Genomic DNA, 17,522 nt, shown 5'->3' with positions numbered 1-17,522 from the left:
GCTGCTGGCCGCTCCCACTGGCTGCCGGCCGCTCACGCTGGCTGCCGGCTACACATGGTAGCTTATGGAAGCCCACTGCAGCAGGGGACTGCAGCCTACGCCGACGCTGGCGACCCACACCAGCCCAGCTCCTGGTCAAGCTGTTGTTCAGCATCTTAGCTGTAGAGGGCAGTGTCACTGGCCCTCATATGTGGGATCCGAACCGGGGCCCTCTGGCATCCCAAGCCAGTTCTTAACCAACGCGCCACTCGACCGGCCCAAATTATTCCATTTTTTTGAAGTTTCAGTTTCATCGTCTCTAAAATGGAGCTGATAATAATGCTGATGTTAGAGTTACAGTAAGGATTAAGTGAGATAATGCATGCAGAGCACCTAATGCCCTGTTCTTACCGAGCTGTCCTCAGAAGTAGTAGTGATTCATTTGCTATATTGCCTCTTGGATCTCAGCTCTGTGCCCTAATGGTCTTGTTAGATTAGGAAAATTAAAGAAAAAATGAGATATAATTTACAAGTGATATAGAGGAAGTTGGGGAAAAGCAGAGTGTCTAGTATAAGAGAAAGATGAACTATTTTGCAAATGTAGAAAGCAGATCACAAGTGAGTTTACAACTTAAGAAATGACAGGTAACAAAAAAATCAGTATCAGATTGGGAAGGAACATAACATTTGGACTCCTGTGAACTTTTAATGCCACAGACATCTTGATAAGCAGAGGGCAAGCAAAGGTCTGATTGTCATTTTGATGGGTAATGACAGGAAACAGTTGATTTCACACCCTCTTCATGACCCTGGAGAATAAAATGAAATAGACATGAGGCGAAATAGGTCTTTTTCTACTTGGAGTGGACAGTTGCTTTTTTAAAATTTTTTTATTTGTTTGTCTTTGGAGAGCCCAGCCCTTCTTCACAATAGTATCGAGCTCATGTTACAGGTCTTGCTGGGTGGCAGCACTCGCCTCCCACCTTGGAATCCAAAGGGAATGTTTTCTCTTTCCAGCCTGCACTCTCAGGCAGGCCTTGACTTGTGCTCTGCAAACTGGACTCATCTCTCCGATTTTGGCTCTTCCGTGAGGGATACAGTGACGCGTGGCTGGGGTCTTCAGCTGCAGGTCCTTGCCAGTCCTACCCCTCCTCAGCTCCTTGGATTATCTATTTCCTAGGCCTGGTTGTGAGCTCTCTCTCTTCTCAATACTTTGAGGCTCCAATAGCCTTCCAGTGAAATCCCTTTTTGCCAAAGAGAACCTGTTTAGCTTGGTTTCTCCCAGAAGCAGAGGCCAAGAAAGGAATTTGAATGCAGGTAGTTTGTCTGGCTGGCGCGGGAAACTCTGGTTAGGAGAGTGGAGAAGTGAGATGGGGAAGAGAAGGCAGCTAAGGGTGTGAAACCACAGCTGCCTCTGTGGGCTCCTGCATGGGTCCCACAGAGGAACTCTGGGAAACCGTGGGAACAGGGGTCTTAGCGTTATCTTGCTCAGCTAGGGCGGGCACTGGGGTATTTGTACACCGACTTCTGTTGGTCCTAGCCTCAGGGCTGCTCCTGGGGGTGCTCACTGTCCGGCCTTTCTGGCTGCCATTAGCACAGGCAGTGTCGCCTTCTCCTGCTTCGGGGAAAGCCTCCAAAGCGAGGTAGGTACTTGCAGTTGATTCTGGGCTGGAGCACACAGAGGTGGTAAGGTCTGGGTGACACAGGCAAGGTGCTGATAGCATCTGCTACAGGGCCAGAGCCACTTGCAGTTGTTTGAGAACCAGAACCAGGACTAAGACATGCCATAAGCAGACTGCAGCCAGGCTGGCCGCTCCCAGATAAATGATGCCACCATCACCTGCCTACCTGACATATCCATGTTTTCCCAATGGTCTCAGATGCCCAGGTGTCCTCCTTTCAGATTCCTGGTCTTGGGCAAGAACAGGCCAGATAGCTGTGTGCTGGCTGCCAGGAAGTAGAGAGAAGAAAGGCTCTGTCTGATTGGATTTCCACAGTGGGAGGCAGAGCACTAAATCCCACTGATAGCACCCTAAAACTGGGAAGGGTAAGGAAGGCTGTGGGGGAAACAAATTTGATAAATATTCATTGCAGCCCTCACTTTGGCATCTCAAGTTCCAGCCTAAATAGTATCCCCTACTGCACAGCCAAACCAGAGGATCAGCTGCCTAACATGATGACTTATTCCTCATGTAACTAAAAATGCACTCACTCTTTCTCCTAAGGAAGAACAACTGAAATCACATTGGTTATGGTAACCTGCTTTTGGATCAGGATTTTGTGATAGGGTCCATTATTTCTCCAATTCTGTGGTGACCCCATCTCAATATTTCACAACTGGTGGACCACATTGTAACGTTATCAACACAACACACCTTAAATATGACAGTGGATTATACAGAGAGAGAGAAAAAAAGAAGACAGGTAATATATATAATCATACATGGGATAGAGTGAGGATGGAAACAGGTGAAGAGATTAGAACCCTCATATCTGTAGCAAATCAGGAGGCTGTACTTGGGTTTAGGGGACTTCACCATGGCATGGTCCCTTTGTCTTTAGCCAGTATCTCAGTTGGTTGGTGTTCTTTACCCACGGAGTTGACACAAGACCTTTAATCCACGGGATCTGAGCACCCCCATGGCTCAGATATACTGCCTGTGTTCCAGGGGTTCTGGTAGTCATCCACTGTCTTCTTACCATCATGTGAGGAGCACCTTGTGGAACCCCTGGATTTCCTCCACATTTCTTCCTGCTCCTGCTGTGTTTCAGCATGCCTAATTCCCCTTGATAGTCAGGATCAACATTTCTAGAAAACTTAGCACCAACTTAGGACTCACCTGTTTTTGCTTGTTTGAACAATGGCATGAATTTCTGATGGTTTTTGTAAAGAAAGTTTTATTGGAACACAGCGATTTTGTCTATGGCTGCTTTCATGCTACAGTGGCAAAGTAGTTGAGACAGATGCTGAATGGCCTGCAAAGTCTAAACTATTTACGATCTGAACTTTTTCTGTAAAGGAAATGTTTGCTAACTCCTGGGTTGGAAAAATAACTTGCTAGTCAATAATTACATAACAGTTTCCAGAGGCTGCGGGGTTTGCCAACATCTGTTTAGACAACTACAAATGCTGTCTCACCTGATTAAACATCAAATAATTCATTGTTATTTTTTTCAAGGTTAATCTCTTCATTTCAGCCAAATTGGACATAGAAGCGAACATGTGATAGGGATCACCCTCTTTCCTCACATATAAACAATATTTCCTTCCATGTGGGTCAGACTACTTTGAACATGATGATGGCTTTACTGATAGCGGGAATGGGAGGAAAGTCGGGCAAGCAAGGTGAGTAGGATACAAAATTTAAGGCGGTGCTCACTCTCAGGGGAACTTGAGAGCTAAGCCCTTCACTGGCACAAACTTGAGAGTCAATGTCTCCCTAGGTGCCCTGGTTGCCTCAGCCTAGTCCGGGTCCTGTATAATAGTCATTACATGTTTCTACTTTACCTCTGATTGTTAAGTACTGATTCTTCAACTCCAACATCTCTAACATATTGCATTCTTTCATTTTTGTCGCTATGGAAGAGATTATTTCAACTGCAGTATCTCCCTGTCTCTAGTGAACGTGTGTTGTGCTGTCCAGACCTTGCTTTAGGACAGAGGCACTTATTCCACCAGTTGCTGGGAATGTTGGGAGCTGAGGGTTGTCCACTGAGTTGCTCTCCAGGAATTGCATGCAGCTGAAGAAAGCTACCTCATCCAAGATCACGGCCATCCCTAGTGTCAGCCTTCAGGGTGGAGCTGGACACCTTGCTTCAATATTGGGCATCCCAGCTCCAGAGTTCTTGGTGGGATTGTATTGCAGTTCACCTGCCACCCACTGCCTAATTCTCCTGCCTTCACGCCCCGACAGATGTTGATCATGAGGACATTTACCAATAAACTTCCTGCATGCAAAGCTCCTCTCAGAGTGCGTTTCCTGGTGAACCACATCTATGACAGTTGGTGCCAGGTGTGGTACGAGGAGGCTGACCCTACAGTGAGATTTTGGAGCAGGGCCACCTGCCAGCTGACTGGCACTTGAGGACAGCATCACTGGTGGCAGGTGGAACAATGATCGCCTTGGCTTATGGTAGCAATGCATTCGTTAAAACTTTCACTGCTGTTGTATCGGAATGGGGTACCTATGGAAAGGAATTTATTGGTGAATTCAGGAAAGGAACGCTGAGGTAAGGGCAATGCCACAGGTGTTCAAGAAGTTTGGTGGAAGTAGTAATTATAAGAACTGTGGAACTGGATGGCTATTTCTGGGGACAATTAATAAAACAGAGTAAGACAATGAAACACTGAGGGGTATTAATCATTAATTAAAGTATAAAAGACAGGGGACCTCTTTGGCAGCATATAAGTAGACTCCTGCAGCTGGAGGGCAGAAAAACCAAAGGATAAGGCCTAGTGCATAATTATAAGAATGCCAGTGCTCCAGAGATGGTTGAATTCTCATTATAAAGTCTGTGGCACTAAGTCTGGGCCCTGATTGGGAAACAGTGGTACCCTATGACATGGGGTGGGGACACTGGGTCAATGCATTAAAAAATCTTGAATCCTCACATTCCTCTGAGCCTCCTGAGCTAGTAGGAAGGGCACCCTACTTGTTAAAGGACCGTGCTCCCCCTTGCTTGAAAACAATGCAGAGCCTCTGCCACTCGAGACAATAAGAAGCCCCCTTAGGACCGACACCCATCTCATACCCTGACTAAATCACAATAAAACTCAGCTGTGGAAGTTCTAGGCCTGCTAAGGAAGGATAGGAACTCCGAAGAAGCAACTGCGGGGACTCACCAACATAGTAACAGCAGCTGGGAGGATACAGTCTAATGAGGCTGAGCCCTGAGGGTGCTGAATGAAGAGACGTTAGAACATAATAAAGGAGAGTTTATCATGGGAGCATTCTTCCGTGATACATGACTTAACACCTTTGGCAGTGACCCTGGGAAAGGATAGCTCTGGGAAGTTTGAAGAAAGAGAAGGTCCACTCAATGTGAAATAGGAATTCCAGGACTGCTGTGGCAGACAGTGGAGAAATAGATCAGAAGGCTAAGTGAAGAGGGCATGCTACCATAGACATACAGTTTCAGGCCAGAAAGCCCACAAGCTGGGGAGGGCCCAGAGGACAGTCTATTCATCAGCATATTAAAGAATGCTCTGGTGAGAGGGCTCCAGTCACTGAGATTCTCACTGGTATTTGTCCCTGTAGGACAGGGCTGATGATGGCAGAAGCTGATTTAGAACTGTGCTTCCCGATTACAAGGAGATAATAGCATTCCAAAATAATATAACCCAGCTGGTCTTTAATCATCAGAAGCAATAAGGCTACAGAATGGGAGTGGCATGGGGATGAGTGGGTCTGGCCTCTAAGAAGGCTACAGAGTTGGTTAATAGAAAATGTCCAGGAGCAAGACAGGTGGCAGGCCATAAGGGGATTGCTTCATTTGTGCAATCAAGAGAAATCAAGGATAGAAGATAAAAAGGCTGAATGCAGCCAGACCAAAAAGTCATGATACCTTGTTCCATTTCTAGACCTGAGATGTTTGAAGACCCAGGATCACTGAATTATGGAGAGGCCATGTTTCCAGGAGGAAGGACCCCACAATATCATGGCAACTGTATATGGTAACGATTCCCCTAGTCCTTTCCCAGAGAGCTTTATGGCCATTTACTAAGATAACCAATCACTGGAGAAGAGGGAATACTCAAACATTTCAAGGACTGCTGGACACAGAGTACAAGCTAACATTGCTCTCTGGGCATCCAAAGCATTTTGGTGGACCACATTTATAGTGGAAGCAAATGGGAGACCAGATGATAAATAGAGTCCTGACTCTGGTCCATTTCATAGTTGGTCTGCTGGGTCTATAGACTCACCAGTGAAAAAAGGCTTCAACAGACTTTCCTGTATAATAGGAGACAACAAAAGGAAAATACATACCAAGTTTCAGAAGCCACAAACAGCCCAAGTTACATGTTACAAGTTAATCAAGCAAGCTTGATGTACTAGTTAGGATTAGTGCAGATGTATTGACCAAAACTCAAAGAAGGGCATAAAAATATGTGAGTTTGTTCACTCTTGTAAAAGAAGCCTGCAGGTCTATGATTGGGGATTCAGGCACTGATTTTTCTACTCTATACCACCCTTAGCATGAAGGCTCCATTCTCACAGTCATTTCATAGTCTAATATGGCTGCTGGCACTGCAGCCATCATGTACGATTTCCGGAAGGTAGAAGAGAAAGTGCCAAGGGTCTCAGTATATGTTCTCCCTTTAAAGAGCCTTCCTGGACTCTTTTTAATCAACAACTTCCACTTTGATTAGCTATACTTAATTTCAGATGGCCATGCTTACTGTCAAGGGAAGATAATCAATATTGCCGGTATTTTGTCTGTACCTTGAGCATCTCTCCAGTTTCCATATGGAGGTGTCATCTTAGAACTCATTATTTCAGTGCTTTCTCAGCCTCCTGGGCTGACTCAAGCCAGAAGAGCCAAGTATTTCTCCGGGCTTGTCCTACTCGGTTTCAGTTTTGGGTCAGAGAGTAATAACTCTCTTCCCCAGGTGACTCAAAAACTCACCATTTTAGTGTAGTATGCTCTGGGTGCTCTTACCAAAAGGATAAGAGATAACAAAGAGCAAGGGTGTGGAGAAAAGGGAACCCTTACACACCGTGGGTGGGAATGTAAATTGGTGCAGCTATCATGAAAAAGAGTATGGTGGCTCCTCAAAAGTTAAGCACAGAACTACCATACGATCCTCCAATTCTACTCCTGAGTATATATCTAAAGGAAATGAAATCAGTATCTCAAAGAGATACCTGCATGCCATGTTCGTTCCAGTATTATTCACAATAGCAAAGATATGAAAGTGACCTAAATGTCCTTCAGTGGATGAGTGGATAATGAAAAGGTGAAACACACACACACACACACACACTAATATTACACAAATATACCATGGAATATTATTCAGTCACAAAAAAGAAGGAAATCCTGACATTTGCCACAACATGGGGGAAACTAGAGGGTATTATGCTAAGTGAAATAAGCCAGACAGAGAAAGACAAATACTGCATGATATCACTTGTATGTGGAATGAAGAAAACCTGATTCCATAGAAACAGAGCATAGAATGGTAGTTGTCAGGTACTAGGGGAGGGGAAATAGGGAGATATAAGTCAGACCTTCAGTTAAGAGAAATTCTTAGGATCAAATGTGCAGCATGCAGCATGGTGATTATAATTAATAATATGGTATTGTACCCTTGAAAGTTGCTGAGAGTGGATTTTAAGCATCCCAACAACAAACACACACAAAGAGTTAACTATATGAAGTGATGTATGTGCTAATCATCTTGATCTTGGTAACTCTTCCACAGTGTATATCACAGCACCAAACTGTACAATTTAAATATGTGGAATTGTATTTGTCAATTATTCCTCAATAAAGTTGGAATAAAGATTACCAGTTCTAAAAATTAAACAAAACTAAAGTAATGATGTAGATTTTTCATTTAATAGTTAAGATCTATCCATGTTACTCTGTAAAAATATGAAACAGCATAACACAATCTCTATATTGGAATAACACATGCATGCACAAGCAACATTCTATTTCAACAATATAGAGCTATCTACAGCATATATTAAACACAAAAACAGAGTCTTATAGATTAAAAGGAATGTAAAGAGGGCAATGATGGGGAGAAATTAAAATAAGACAGGAAACTTGCAGGTTGATACTGAATATACCAAAGATTGAGGATATGGTTAATTAAAAAAATTGTACCTGAGGTTAAAAAAACCAAAACAAAGTGATTCACTGGAACATGAATGATTTGCAATTTGAGATAATTTGTGCACTTATATACACTTGAATATGAGAAATTGCCCAAGTAGAAAGTCATTTCCATGTCATACCTCAAGACTTACAAGAGTCTGCAAAGTAATGGATTAGGTTAAAATAATACTTATCATCTTTTCTCCAGGCAGTTAGTAAAGGAAAAAAGAACATAAAGGCTGAAAAAAATATTTTTGTAGGATGGATGAAGAGCAAAGAACATTTAATGTCAAAGGAGTTACCAACAATTGAAATGTAACAATGTTAGCTTGATGAAACAATTTTCTCCACTAATGTCAGGGTGAAATTTAATGTTACAAGATGATCACTAAAAACACGAGAGGGCAAGTGTCAAGAATTTTCCTGATGTTTTCCTCATGGCATTCTATTCTATTTTAGCCTCATGCATCAGCTATCCAAGATTTAATACTAATGGAATGTACTTGCTGGAAAGAAATAAAAAACATATATCTCACAACATTGCACATGGCGGTAACAAAATGTTTTCTTTATCACCTTTAATTTTTGTTCATAGCATTACAAACATAATGTAACTGATTTTTTTTTTTTGGAGATGGTATTTAGGATGTTTGGCTTTTTATATTGTTTGCATAATCAGAAATCTAACATGATAACATCTGAATATTCTGAAAATTATTTTATAAGTTTATATATATGAATTTACATATATATGCTAACTTCTTTTTGGATTATCATCTTTTTTCTTTCATTGCTGCATTATTTCTCATCTAAACTCTGTTTTAGGGCTGGCCGAGTGGTGCATTGGTTGAGTTGGCTTGGGACACCAGCTCTGAGCATCAGGGCCCCGGTTCAGATCCCACATTACGGCCAGTGATGCTGTGCCCTCTACAGCTAAGATGATGAACAATAGCTCAATCTGGAGCTGGGCTGTTGTGAGTTGCTTGCCATGGCGTAGGCTGCAGTGGGCTGCTGTGAGCTACCGTGAGAGGCCGGCAGCCAGCGTGAGCTGCCAAGAGCCGCAGTGAGCGGTTGCCCAGTGGCCGGCGACTGATCTGCCTCAGCTGGGAAGAGCACAATAATAATACCAACATGGGCCATGAAGCGACATCCTCCACTAGACTGAAGAACAAAAGGACAGCAACTTGTCTGTTCCCCTTCCCCGATTCCACAATGCTGTTGCCTTCCCCCAATTCTCCAATAAAATCTTTTTTTTTTTAAAGATTTTTATTGGGGAATTGGGGGGATGGGAACAGCGATGGGGAATTGGGGGAAGGGGAACAGACAAGTTGCTGTCGTTTTGGTCTTCAGTCTAGTTGTGGAGGACGTCGCTTCACTGGCCCATGTTGGTATGATCATTGTGCTCTTCCTGGGTGAGGCAATCGGTCGCTGGTCATTGGTCAGCCGCTCACGGCGGCTCACAGCAGCTCATGCTGGCTGCCAGCTACTCACGTAGCTCATGGCAGCCCACTGCAGCCTACCGCAGCCTACTGTAGCCTACGCCAAGGCTGGTGACTCACAGCAGCCCAGCTCCAGGTTGAGCTGTTGTTCATCATCTTAGCTGTAGAGGGCGCAGCATCACTGGCCCTCAATGTGGGATCTGAACCGCAGCCCTGCTGCTCAGAGCTGGCGCTCCCAAGCGAGCTCTTAACCAGCTGAGCCACTAGGCCTGCCCGTATATCATTCTTGAAGGAGGGAATGCAGGATTAAAGAAAAAGAAAATCCCAGCCCTCATGGAGTTTATATTCTAATAGATTAATGCGGCTAATTTAGAGCATAAACTGTTCAATATTGTGATGTAATAACATCAGGAAAATGATTTTTATAAGATATTTTTGACATTGGATGCATTTTTGTCCTGATACTGTTTCTCTTAAACATAGCTCATTTGGCTGTTATAACGTGATTGACTATCACACAGATTTAAATATAATTTGGGTCAAATCACATCCCCAAGCAAAACAAATGTATGTCTGGTCCAACAGGTTTAAACTAGAACACCATAGTCCTTGACATCCTGTGGATGTTTTTTAAAAGGTTGAATTGAACAAGAGCATTAAAGCCCCTGGCCTGACATTTTTGTAGCCTGTGTATTTAGTACATTAAGATACATTTGACTCTTTTCTTGTTACTTATAACCCTTATCTAGAAATTAAATACATTCCTTCCAGTATAATCCTCTTTTGCTTCCTTACAATCTCCATATTCCCCCCTCTCATCCTCAGCATCCTGCCCCTCTGCACAGCCACTTCTGTCTTTTCCCTTAAAAAAAAAAAAACCCGCTCTCTGATGTATCCCTGTCTCCTCTCGCTCCCTTTAGTTCTCTAAGGCTGGAGGCAGCCTGAGTTCCTAGAGGAGCCTTACAGCTGTTAAGGGCAGCTCTGGAGCAGCAAACACCAGCTCCTGCTCTCTGCCACACTGTGTAGAAGAAGGGATATTGAACAAGCTCCTGTCTCAAACTTACCAGGAAATATCTAAGGCTGGGAATACAGGGCCAATATCAAAGTGATCGCCAAAGGGCTCCCCTCAGGGAAGCCACTGTCACCAAACCAGCATTATTAAATAAGGTCTGTTGTGATCAGTCAATAGATAATTCCAAACAAGTTACACGTAAGCCATATTATTTTGGATTTTGAATTCATTCTTTCATAGGCATTTATTGAACACTTACTTGGTATGATACTCTCTACCAGTCATTGAAGGGAATGTAATACCAAGAGGTGCCATTTATTAGTTTCCTACAGTATTGGAAGCACTTTGCATTTATTGTTTCTGATCAACACCAGGACCATATCATTATCTCCATGTTAGGCGTGAGGGCATTGAGGAAAATGAGAAAACTGAAGTTCAGAAAGGTTAGGTTATAACTAACCTCTGGCCATGTCTGTGAGGCTTCTAAATGCCTGCTGTTTCCATGGGATACAGCTCCGAAGGCTGGATGCCAACCGAGACATATCTCTCTGTCAGTGGAAAGAAAATTGAGTGTGATTAGGAACTCTGTGGACACTCAGATGGGGAGGAAAATGTTGCTGAGGCTTGGGGGCCGCTAGTAAAGGCTTAAGGAACCAAGTAGGATCCAAGAGCGTAGGTCCCAATGGCTGTGAATTTTGCTCTGAGGAAATTTTCTAAGACTCCATGTTTTTTATGTGCTTTCTCAAATCCTTTCTGGAATAATGCAATGTACAACTAAATAAACCAATTAAGTATTGGTGTGCATGAAGTTGAGGCACATCCACTGTTTTGTTTGTTTGTTTGTTGGCTTAAACAACCGAAATTTATTTCTCACAGATCTGGAGGCTGGGAGTCTGAGATCAGGGTGCCAGCAGGGTCGGGTTCTGGTGAGGACTCTCTTCTGACTTGGAGACAGCTGCCTTCTTGCTGTACCTTCACATGGCAGTCACATCCACTGTTCTTGTGAATGTAATAATCTACATGAAATAACTTGTCTATAAGTCAGCGATATGAGAATTCTTCATGTGGCTTGCAAATCCTAGAAAACCCATGACAGTCCTCAGGTTAAATCACAGACCAGCTCTATATTTTCTGGAAGTCTTTATAATGTCATTTTGTCTCAGAAGACAAAGAAATCTCCAAAGAAATGAAAAAAAGTTTGTAGTTGATGGGAACCCAAGAGGACAGTAATACAGAAACAAATCTGACCAGAAGGAGATAAATCTGTCAGAGTAGTGTTTTTAAAAGCATTCCTCCAGGCCACATGTAACTGTAGTTTCTGATGAAATTGAGTCGTAAATTTCAATAGAAAAAAATATATAATCACTATTATTTATAGTGCTGGCAAAAAAAAATGTAGGTTTGTATAATAGAAGAAAAAGGGTCAATTAACAGAGTCTCTGCTAAGGAAAGCTAAGACCTAGAGGCAGTTTTAATTTTTTTGACGTTCATTGATTTTCCTCCCACATCTTGAAGGGTTCCCTCTAAAACATCAACTATATGTTAAAAATAAAATCTCTATACTCATTGAATTACAGAAATGTTCCTGAATTAAGTGTAATATTCTTTCATCTTTTCTGCCTCTAGGGGGAAGTGTGTTTTCAACAATTCGAAAATACAGAAGGCATTTTCTTTTTGGGCTACGTATGGGTTTCACAGGGACATTCTTCAATGTGACTTCAGGGCTGGCTTAACCAAGAAGAGATTCTGTTTGAAAGCCAGGAAAGAGCTCTGTTTTAGAGGTTGCCTTCAGGTTTCTGAGAGAGAACGTCATACAGATTATTAAAACTGGTGGAGAAAACTTCTCTCTGATAGCATTTCTAACACATTTTAATGCTGTCTTTCCTGGTAGCAGAGGAATATGTAGAGACACTGGTTTCATTTCACAGAACTGAAAACAAATAGTTGAATACTTCATAGAAAACTTGCCAACTTATTTTAGCAACTTAAAGTTAAAAAGTATGGTTTGTGGACATTGATGAAAACATTTCTAAATCCTATAAAAAGTCTCTTCGTTTCTGTCACATCATGTTTAGGGTTAACATTGTCCTTAGGTATTCACTTGGCTAATTTTATTTTATTTTGCAGCATTTCCTTGTAACTTTCTTTTGTTTTCATTCAGCACTTGTGGCCTGAAAGAACGCACTCAATGAAGGCTGGCAATTCTTTGAGTGTTAAAAAAAGTGCTTTTTTTTTTTTTTCCATTTCAGTGTTTTACAGAAGAAGAACAATATTTAAAAATTGAGTCTAAGGGCTGAATTATTTCCATTCCACCCCCCCCTTCTTTCTGGGTTTATCTTCCTGATTAGAAAGCTGTAAAAATGCTATGATAAATTACCTTATTGTGCTTATATTCTCAAAACTTAGCTACACACGAAGAAAAATTTTGACATAAAGAATGTTATTTCTTAATGTGAAAGTTAGCTTTGTTCCCTCTTTCACATGGTGTAATGGATGGTAGGTATATGCTTTATTTTGAATCCAACTCCACATGAAAATATTCTCAGGGGATGAAGAGGTATTTAAGTGTGCCATTTACATTCTTTGGGCCTCAGTTCTTCATCTGGAGAGTGCTGGGTGTCAGGCTGAGTGACTTCTAAAGTCCTTTCCAGTCCTAAGATTGGAGAACTCCATGACACCCATAACATTTACACAAACTTTCAGATGCTTGGGAAAAATCTAATTTGATGGAAAGTAAACAAACTGGTAAGATTAAAATCCGTATACTTAAATTACTTGGAGGGTCTTCCTATACCCTCATGCCTATTTTCACTTGAAACACCTTTTAAAAATCCTAATTTCTGCTCTTTGGAAAAATGGAAGGACTTGTCTGGTTTTGCTGTTCAGTGCAGGGGCTCTTCCTGTCTACAGCCTGGTTTGTCGGTGCTCTTGAGTGACAAGCTGGAAGTTGAAAGCTCTGATCCAAAGGCCACCGGGAGGCCGAAACTCACCCAAACGTAAACTTACTGCCCGGTGCGTGACCCTCGGCCCGGCTGGGCAGCGCCTGGGAGAGCAGAGACGTTCACGCCCGGTGCCACTGAAACCCCAGACACTCCGAATAAGCCCACGCTACACAGTGTGCAGGATCATATCGCCATTGGCTGGTGTTCCCCAGACACACGGCATAGCGAACAGTAATAGGAAACCCTGGTTCCTTGACGTTTCCTGGCAACCAGTTTGGAAATCCATTAAAACCCTCGGATTAAGCCGTTGTTCTCTTTCTTCCTTCTTTCTTTCTGTTTCCCACCCTCCCTCCCTCCCTTCCCAGGAGTTCAGGGAGGATTTAATTGCTGCGAAGCGCTAAATCTCAGTATCCAGTGTTGTGTGGATTACCGTTTGTAGAATTAAACTTTGTACACATGCTTCTTTTCCTACTGGTTAGCAGCTCTAATTAAACAAATCAAAGTTCTCGCAGAAGTTAGAAGCTGCTACGTGAAGATTCAGGGATAGTAGTGCATAACCTGAAATCTAAATGACCCAGAGGATGAAACGTTACCCATACACTACTACTGGTGCCAGAAACAGCGATAAGGAGGGTACTATCAAGGCGGCGAGCGCTGATGCCTGAAGTTGCCACATCTCCGGAAACCCTAATTTGCATTTTCACGGTCACAAACGAGAGCGATTGCTCTTTCGGGCCTCTGCATTAAAACAACCAACAAAACAAAACAAAACAAAACAAAAAACAAAACAAACACGCAGAGCCTGGGTCCGCCGCACTCTGTATACCAGTCGGCTGCAAGTTTCTGCCGAAAGAGGGCGTTTAGTCTAAGACTAATAGAAATTTGTGGACACGACGCCCAGTCAAATGGAAGACCATTTTAAAACATTTCCAATTTATTTTAATTTGCGGGACTTAAGTGTCAGAATTCTCCCGCCCAATGTGACACGTTCACATTGCAAGTGACCTCGACGTGCTATCACGTTCAGAGGGTCAAGTTCCATTCGGACCTGCTCTGCAGCGCCGCGGACTCCCGCGAGGCTCCTCTGGCCACGAACTTCTCTGCGGCCTTTTCCATCCTTGTCTCCATTGCTGTTGTGGCTGTGACCAGCGGCCCGACTGGGTCTCCCAGGCAGGACCTTTTTCGGCATTGCAGGACTCAGAGCACAGTGTCTCGCACGCCCCGGAGGAGAGCGGTTGGATTTCCGAGCGCTCAGGTTGGAGCGCAGAGCGCGCCTGCACCCACCCAGGGGACCCTCGGGGTAACGAAATGGGGAGAAGGTCTCTTTATTTAGTTACCTGGCTTAGCAAACAACCCCGGAGGACGCCTTGGAGATGCTTCTCAAGCTTTTTGCCACCTCCAGAAGCCGAAGCATTCGCTTGTCTTTGGGAGCAACAAGTTTCGCTTTCCTGCTCGCTGCGCGGCGACAGAGGGTCTGTGCGCGGGATCCTGGTGATCCTCGAGACGCTACGACTCCTGCGCGAACCTGCGCTGCCCAGAGGGAGGGGTCCGGTGCTGGGATGCGGAAGGAGGGGTGCGACTAACGCGTTTCAGGTCCGCTATGGAGCCGCCTGCACTGGGTCCTTAGTCCTGGTTCCCTTACCTAGCGCCAGGGGACCGGGAAGGTCGTATGCTCGCTGGGAGTTGGCGCGTCATGAGGGAATGTGGCCGGAGTGAGAAAGAGGTGAGAGCGAGCGGGACCTACGGAGTTTTGCACCGAAACTACCCGTTTCTAGGACCACTCCTTTCTCTAATCCTGTTGTTTATTTTTGCACGTTGTATTTGTGCCTGCGCGCATCTCTTTACTTTCAAAAGCATTTCTTTTTTTAAAGTCCAAGGCTGGAGAGCGCTGCCTCGAGCGGGGCCAGGGAGAGGCGGGGACCCTGGAGGCGGTGCGGTGCGGCGGGGGCTCCTGCGGGTGCGGACGTGGGCGACTGCGGCTTTAAGGAAAAGGTTGAGAGCTGGCGGGGAGTGGGGGTTAGGGAAAGGGGAGTGGTGGGAAGGGAAGGGGTGCGGGGTGGAGCCCTGATGTAAGAATGTTAATGAGAGGCTCCCCCAGCCCAGCCCCCACTACTCCCCACCCTCACCTCCCCCACCCGCTGGAAATACAAGGCCGGCCTCGGCGCGCCTTGTGTGGTAACGCGCTCCGCCACTGCCACGCTATTTAAACGCCGGTTATGGATCCAGGAACCGGCGCGAATCAATGAGATCAAACGCGAAGGAGATGCACCGTCAATTACAAGCACTTGGACAAGTCTACTTTTTTTTTCTTTTACAAATATGCTTTCAAAAGCAACCTTAGCAACGCCCAAATAGAAGCCACTCTAAGCAAAATAGTATATATAAAAGGAGGGCGAATAGATATATTTATAATAAGTATATGTATATATAAATATATTACAGGCGTACAGGTTTACACCCGGTGAACTTTTTCTTCTTTTTCTTTCTTTCTTTTTTTTTTTTTTAAACGAGTGACACTGCAAAGAAGGACTCTTCCTCTCTATCTTTTGGCGAGTTAGTAAAGGGGGTATTCTCTTTTCTTAGAGCGCCCAAGGGGGCGCAGGGACCTTGGAGAGAAGAGTGGGGAGGAAAGAAGAAGGATGGGTGGGGGGCAGAGGGCGAGCCGGCAGCGAGGGCCGGCGCTTTCCTGCGGCACGATGCTGTCCCTACCGGTGCTCACTTTCTCTGCGTTCGTCCTGCTCAGCTGGGTGTTGCTGGCCGGCAGCACGGGTGGCGGTGGCAGCGGGGGCGAGGGCCCGGGCGGCGGGCGCCGGGAGAGAGAGGCGCTGCCGCCCCAGAAGATCGAGGTGCTGGTGCTATTGCCCCAGGACGACTCGTACCTGTTCTCCCTGGCCCGGGTGCGGCCGGCCATCGAATACGCGCTGCGCAGCGTGGAGGGCAACGGGACCGGGCAGCGTCTTCTGCTCCCCGGCACTCGCTTCCAGGTGGCCTATGAAGACTCAGACTGCGGTAACCGTGCACTCTTCAGCCTGGTGGACCGCGTGGCCGCGGCGCGGGGCGCCAAGCCGGACCTCATCCTGGGGCCCGTGTGCGAGTACGCGGCGGCGCCGGTGGCCCGGCTTGCGTCGCACTGGGACCTGCCCATGCTGTCCGCCGGGGCACTGGCCGCCGGCTTTCAGCACAAGGACACGGAGTACTCGCACCTCACGCGCGTGTCCCCCGCGTACGCCAAGATGGGCGAGATGATGCTCGCCCTGTTCCGCCACCACCAGTGGAGCCGCGCCACGCTGCTTTACAGCGACGACAAGCTGGAGCGGAACTGCTACTTCACCCTCGAGGGCGTCCACGAAGTCTTCCAGGAGGAGGGTTTGCACACGTCCGCCTACAGTTTCGATGAAACCAAAGACTTGGACATGGACGACATCGTGCGCTACATCCAGGCCAGTGAGCGAGGTGAGCGAGAGCGCACCCCGAGCCCCCGCGGTAACCCAACCACTCCCCGCGTCTCTCCCTACACACCCATCCGATCCTCTGCGGACCCCACTATCCCCTGCAGTACTAAGGACTAGGAGAGAGCGCGCGTTTGGGAATGCGCTGTCTGGCAGCGACAACCTTTAATCATTGCCCATCGCGGTCGCGGGGTGTAAGTAGAGGGTCCGGGGGAGGTGGTGGAGCCTGGGGGAGGGGCGTCTGAGTCCGCAGCTCCCGCGTGCCCAGGTCCGACAGGTGCTGTCAAACTGCCTGGGTTTTTCCTTCCTCGGTCCCCCTTCGCCGGCGCCTGGCTGGAGATTAGGGGTGCGCTCTCGGTGCCCTGCTCCAGAAAACGTGCGGAGGCCAAAGGAACTGGTCACCCAGTCCTTTTCGGACGTGCGCCCCCTCCTAGGGCTGAAGCGTGTGAAGACGCTCTAAAGCCCGCACGCCGATACATGGCTAGCTCAGGTCTCCCGGTTTCCCGGCGGCTCCTTCCACAGACCCCAGCTTTCTTTTAAAGGCTCATTTATCGCCCTTCTCATTCCTTCCACGGCCCCTCCAGCCCCTTATAAACGAGCTTATGTGGTTTCCACCAAAAATGCCTCTCTGTGTCTGGACTCAGGCGACACTCACTTCCCCCGCCGCGTTGGGCATCGCGGTCTCTAAACCTCCCGCAGTGAGGATTTGCAGGCGCGCGCGCTGGAGAAGTGGGCGCTGAACCTCCTTTCCATGTGTTCCCCTTCCCCCGTCCTACCCCACCCCCCGTTTTCTTCGCGGGTCTGTGGTGGTCTGAATAAGCACCAAACTGGACGAAGAGCTCAAGGCTGAGGATGGTGGCTATGGCTACAG

The 17,522-nt window shown here is 45.9% G+C and overlaps 1 protein-coding gene and 1 long non-coding RNA gene across 3 annotated transcripts in view; one reads left to right on the top strand and one right to left on the bottom strand.

The window, feature by feature from the left end:
- Positions 1-208: 208 nt before the first annotated feature.
- LOC109385516 (uncharacterized) lies at positions 209-14,623 on the bottom strand. Its single transcript, XR_002124639.1, has 3 exons — positions 14,540-14,623; positions 10,721-10,808; positions 209-788 (listed from the first exon to the last, which is right to left on the bottom strand). It is a non-coding gene; the product is annotated as an uncharacterized LOC109385516 (long non-coding RNA).
- Positions 14,624-15,354: 731 nt separating this feature from the next.
- The window catches only part of NPR3 (natriuretic peptide receptor 3), a 69,062-nt gene continuing 66,894 nt past the window's right edge, over positions 15,355-17,522 (top strand). The window contains exon 1 of one of the 2 annotated variants that reach the window (XM_019647892.1): positions 15,355-16,655. In XM_019647892.1, coding sequence (XP_019503437.1) covers positions 15,842-16,655 — 814 coding nt within the window. In that variant the 5' untranslated portion in view covers positions 15,355-15,841. The remainder of the gene's footprint in view (positions 16,656-17,522) is intronic. The other variant, XM_019647891.1, reaches the window with a different exon arrangement.

The sequence above is a fragment of the Hipposideros armiger genome, unplaced genomic scaffold (genome assembly GCF_001890085.2).
Source record: "Hipposideros armiger isolate ML-2016 unplaced genomic scaffold, ASM189008v1 scaffold_117, whole genome shotgun sequence".
NCBI classification, from domain to species: domain Eukaryota; kingdom Metazoa; phylum Chordata; class Mammalia; order Chiroptera; family Hipposideridae; genus Hipposideros; species Hipposideros armiger.
Note: the sequence above shows the minus strand (reverse complement) of the source record. Positions and strands in the feature narration are given on the sequence as shown.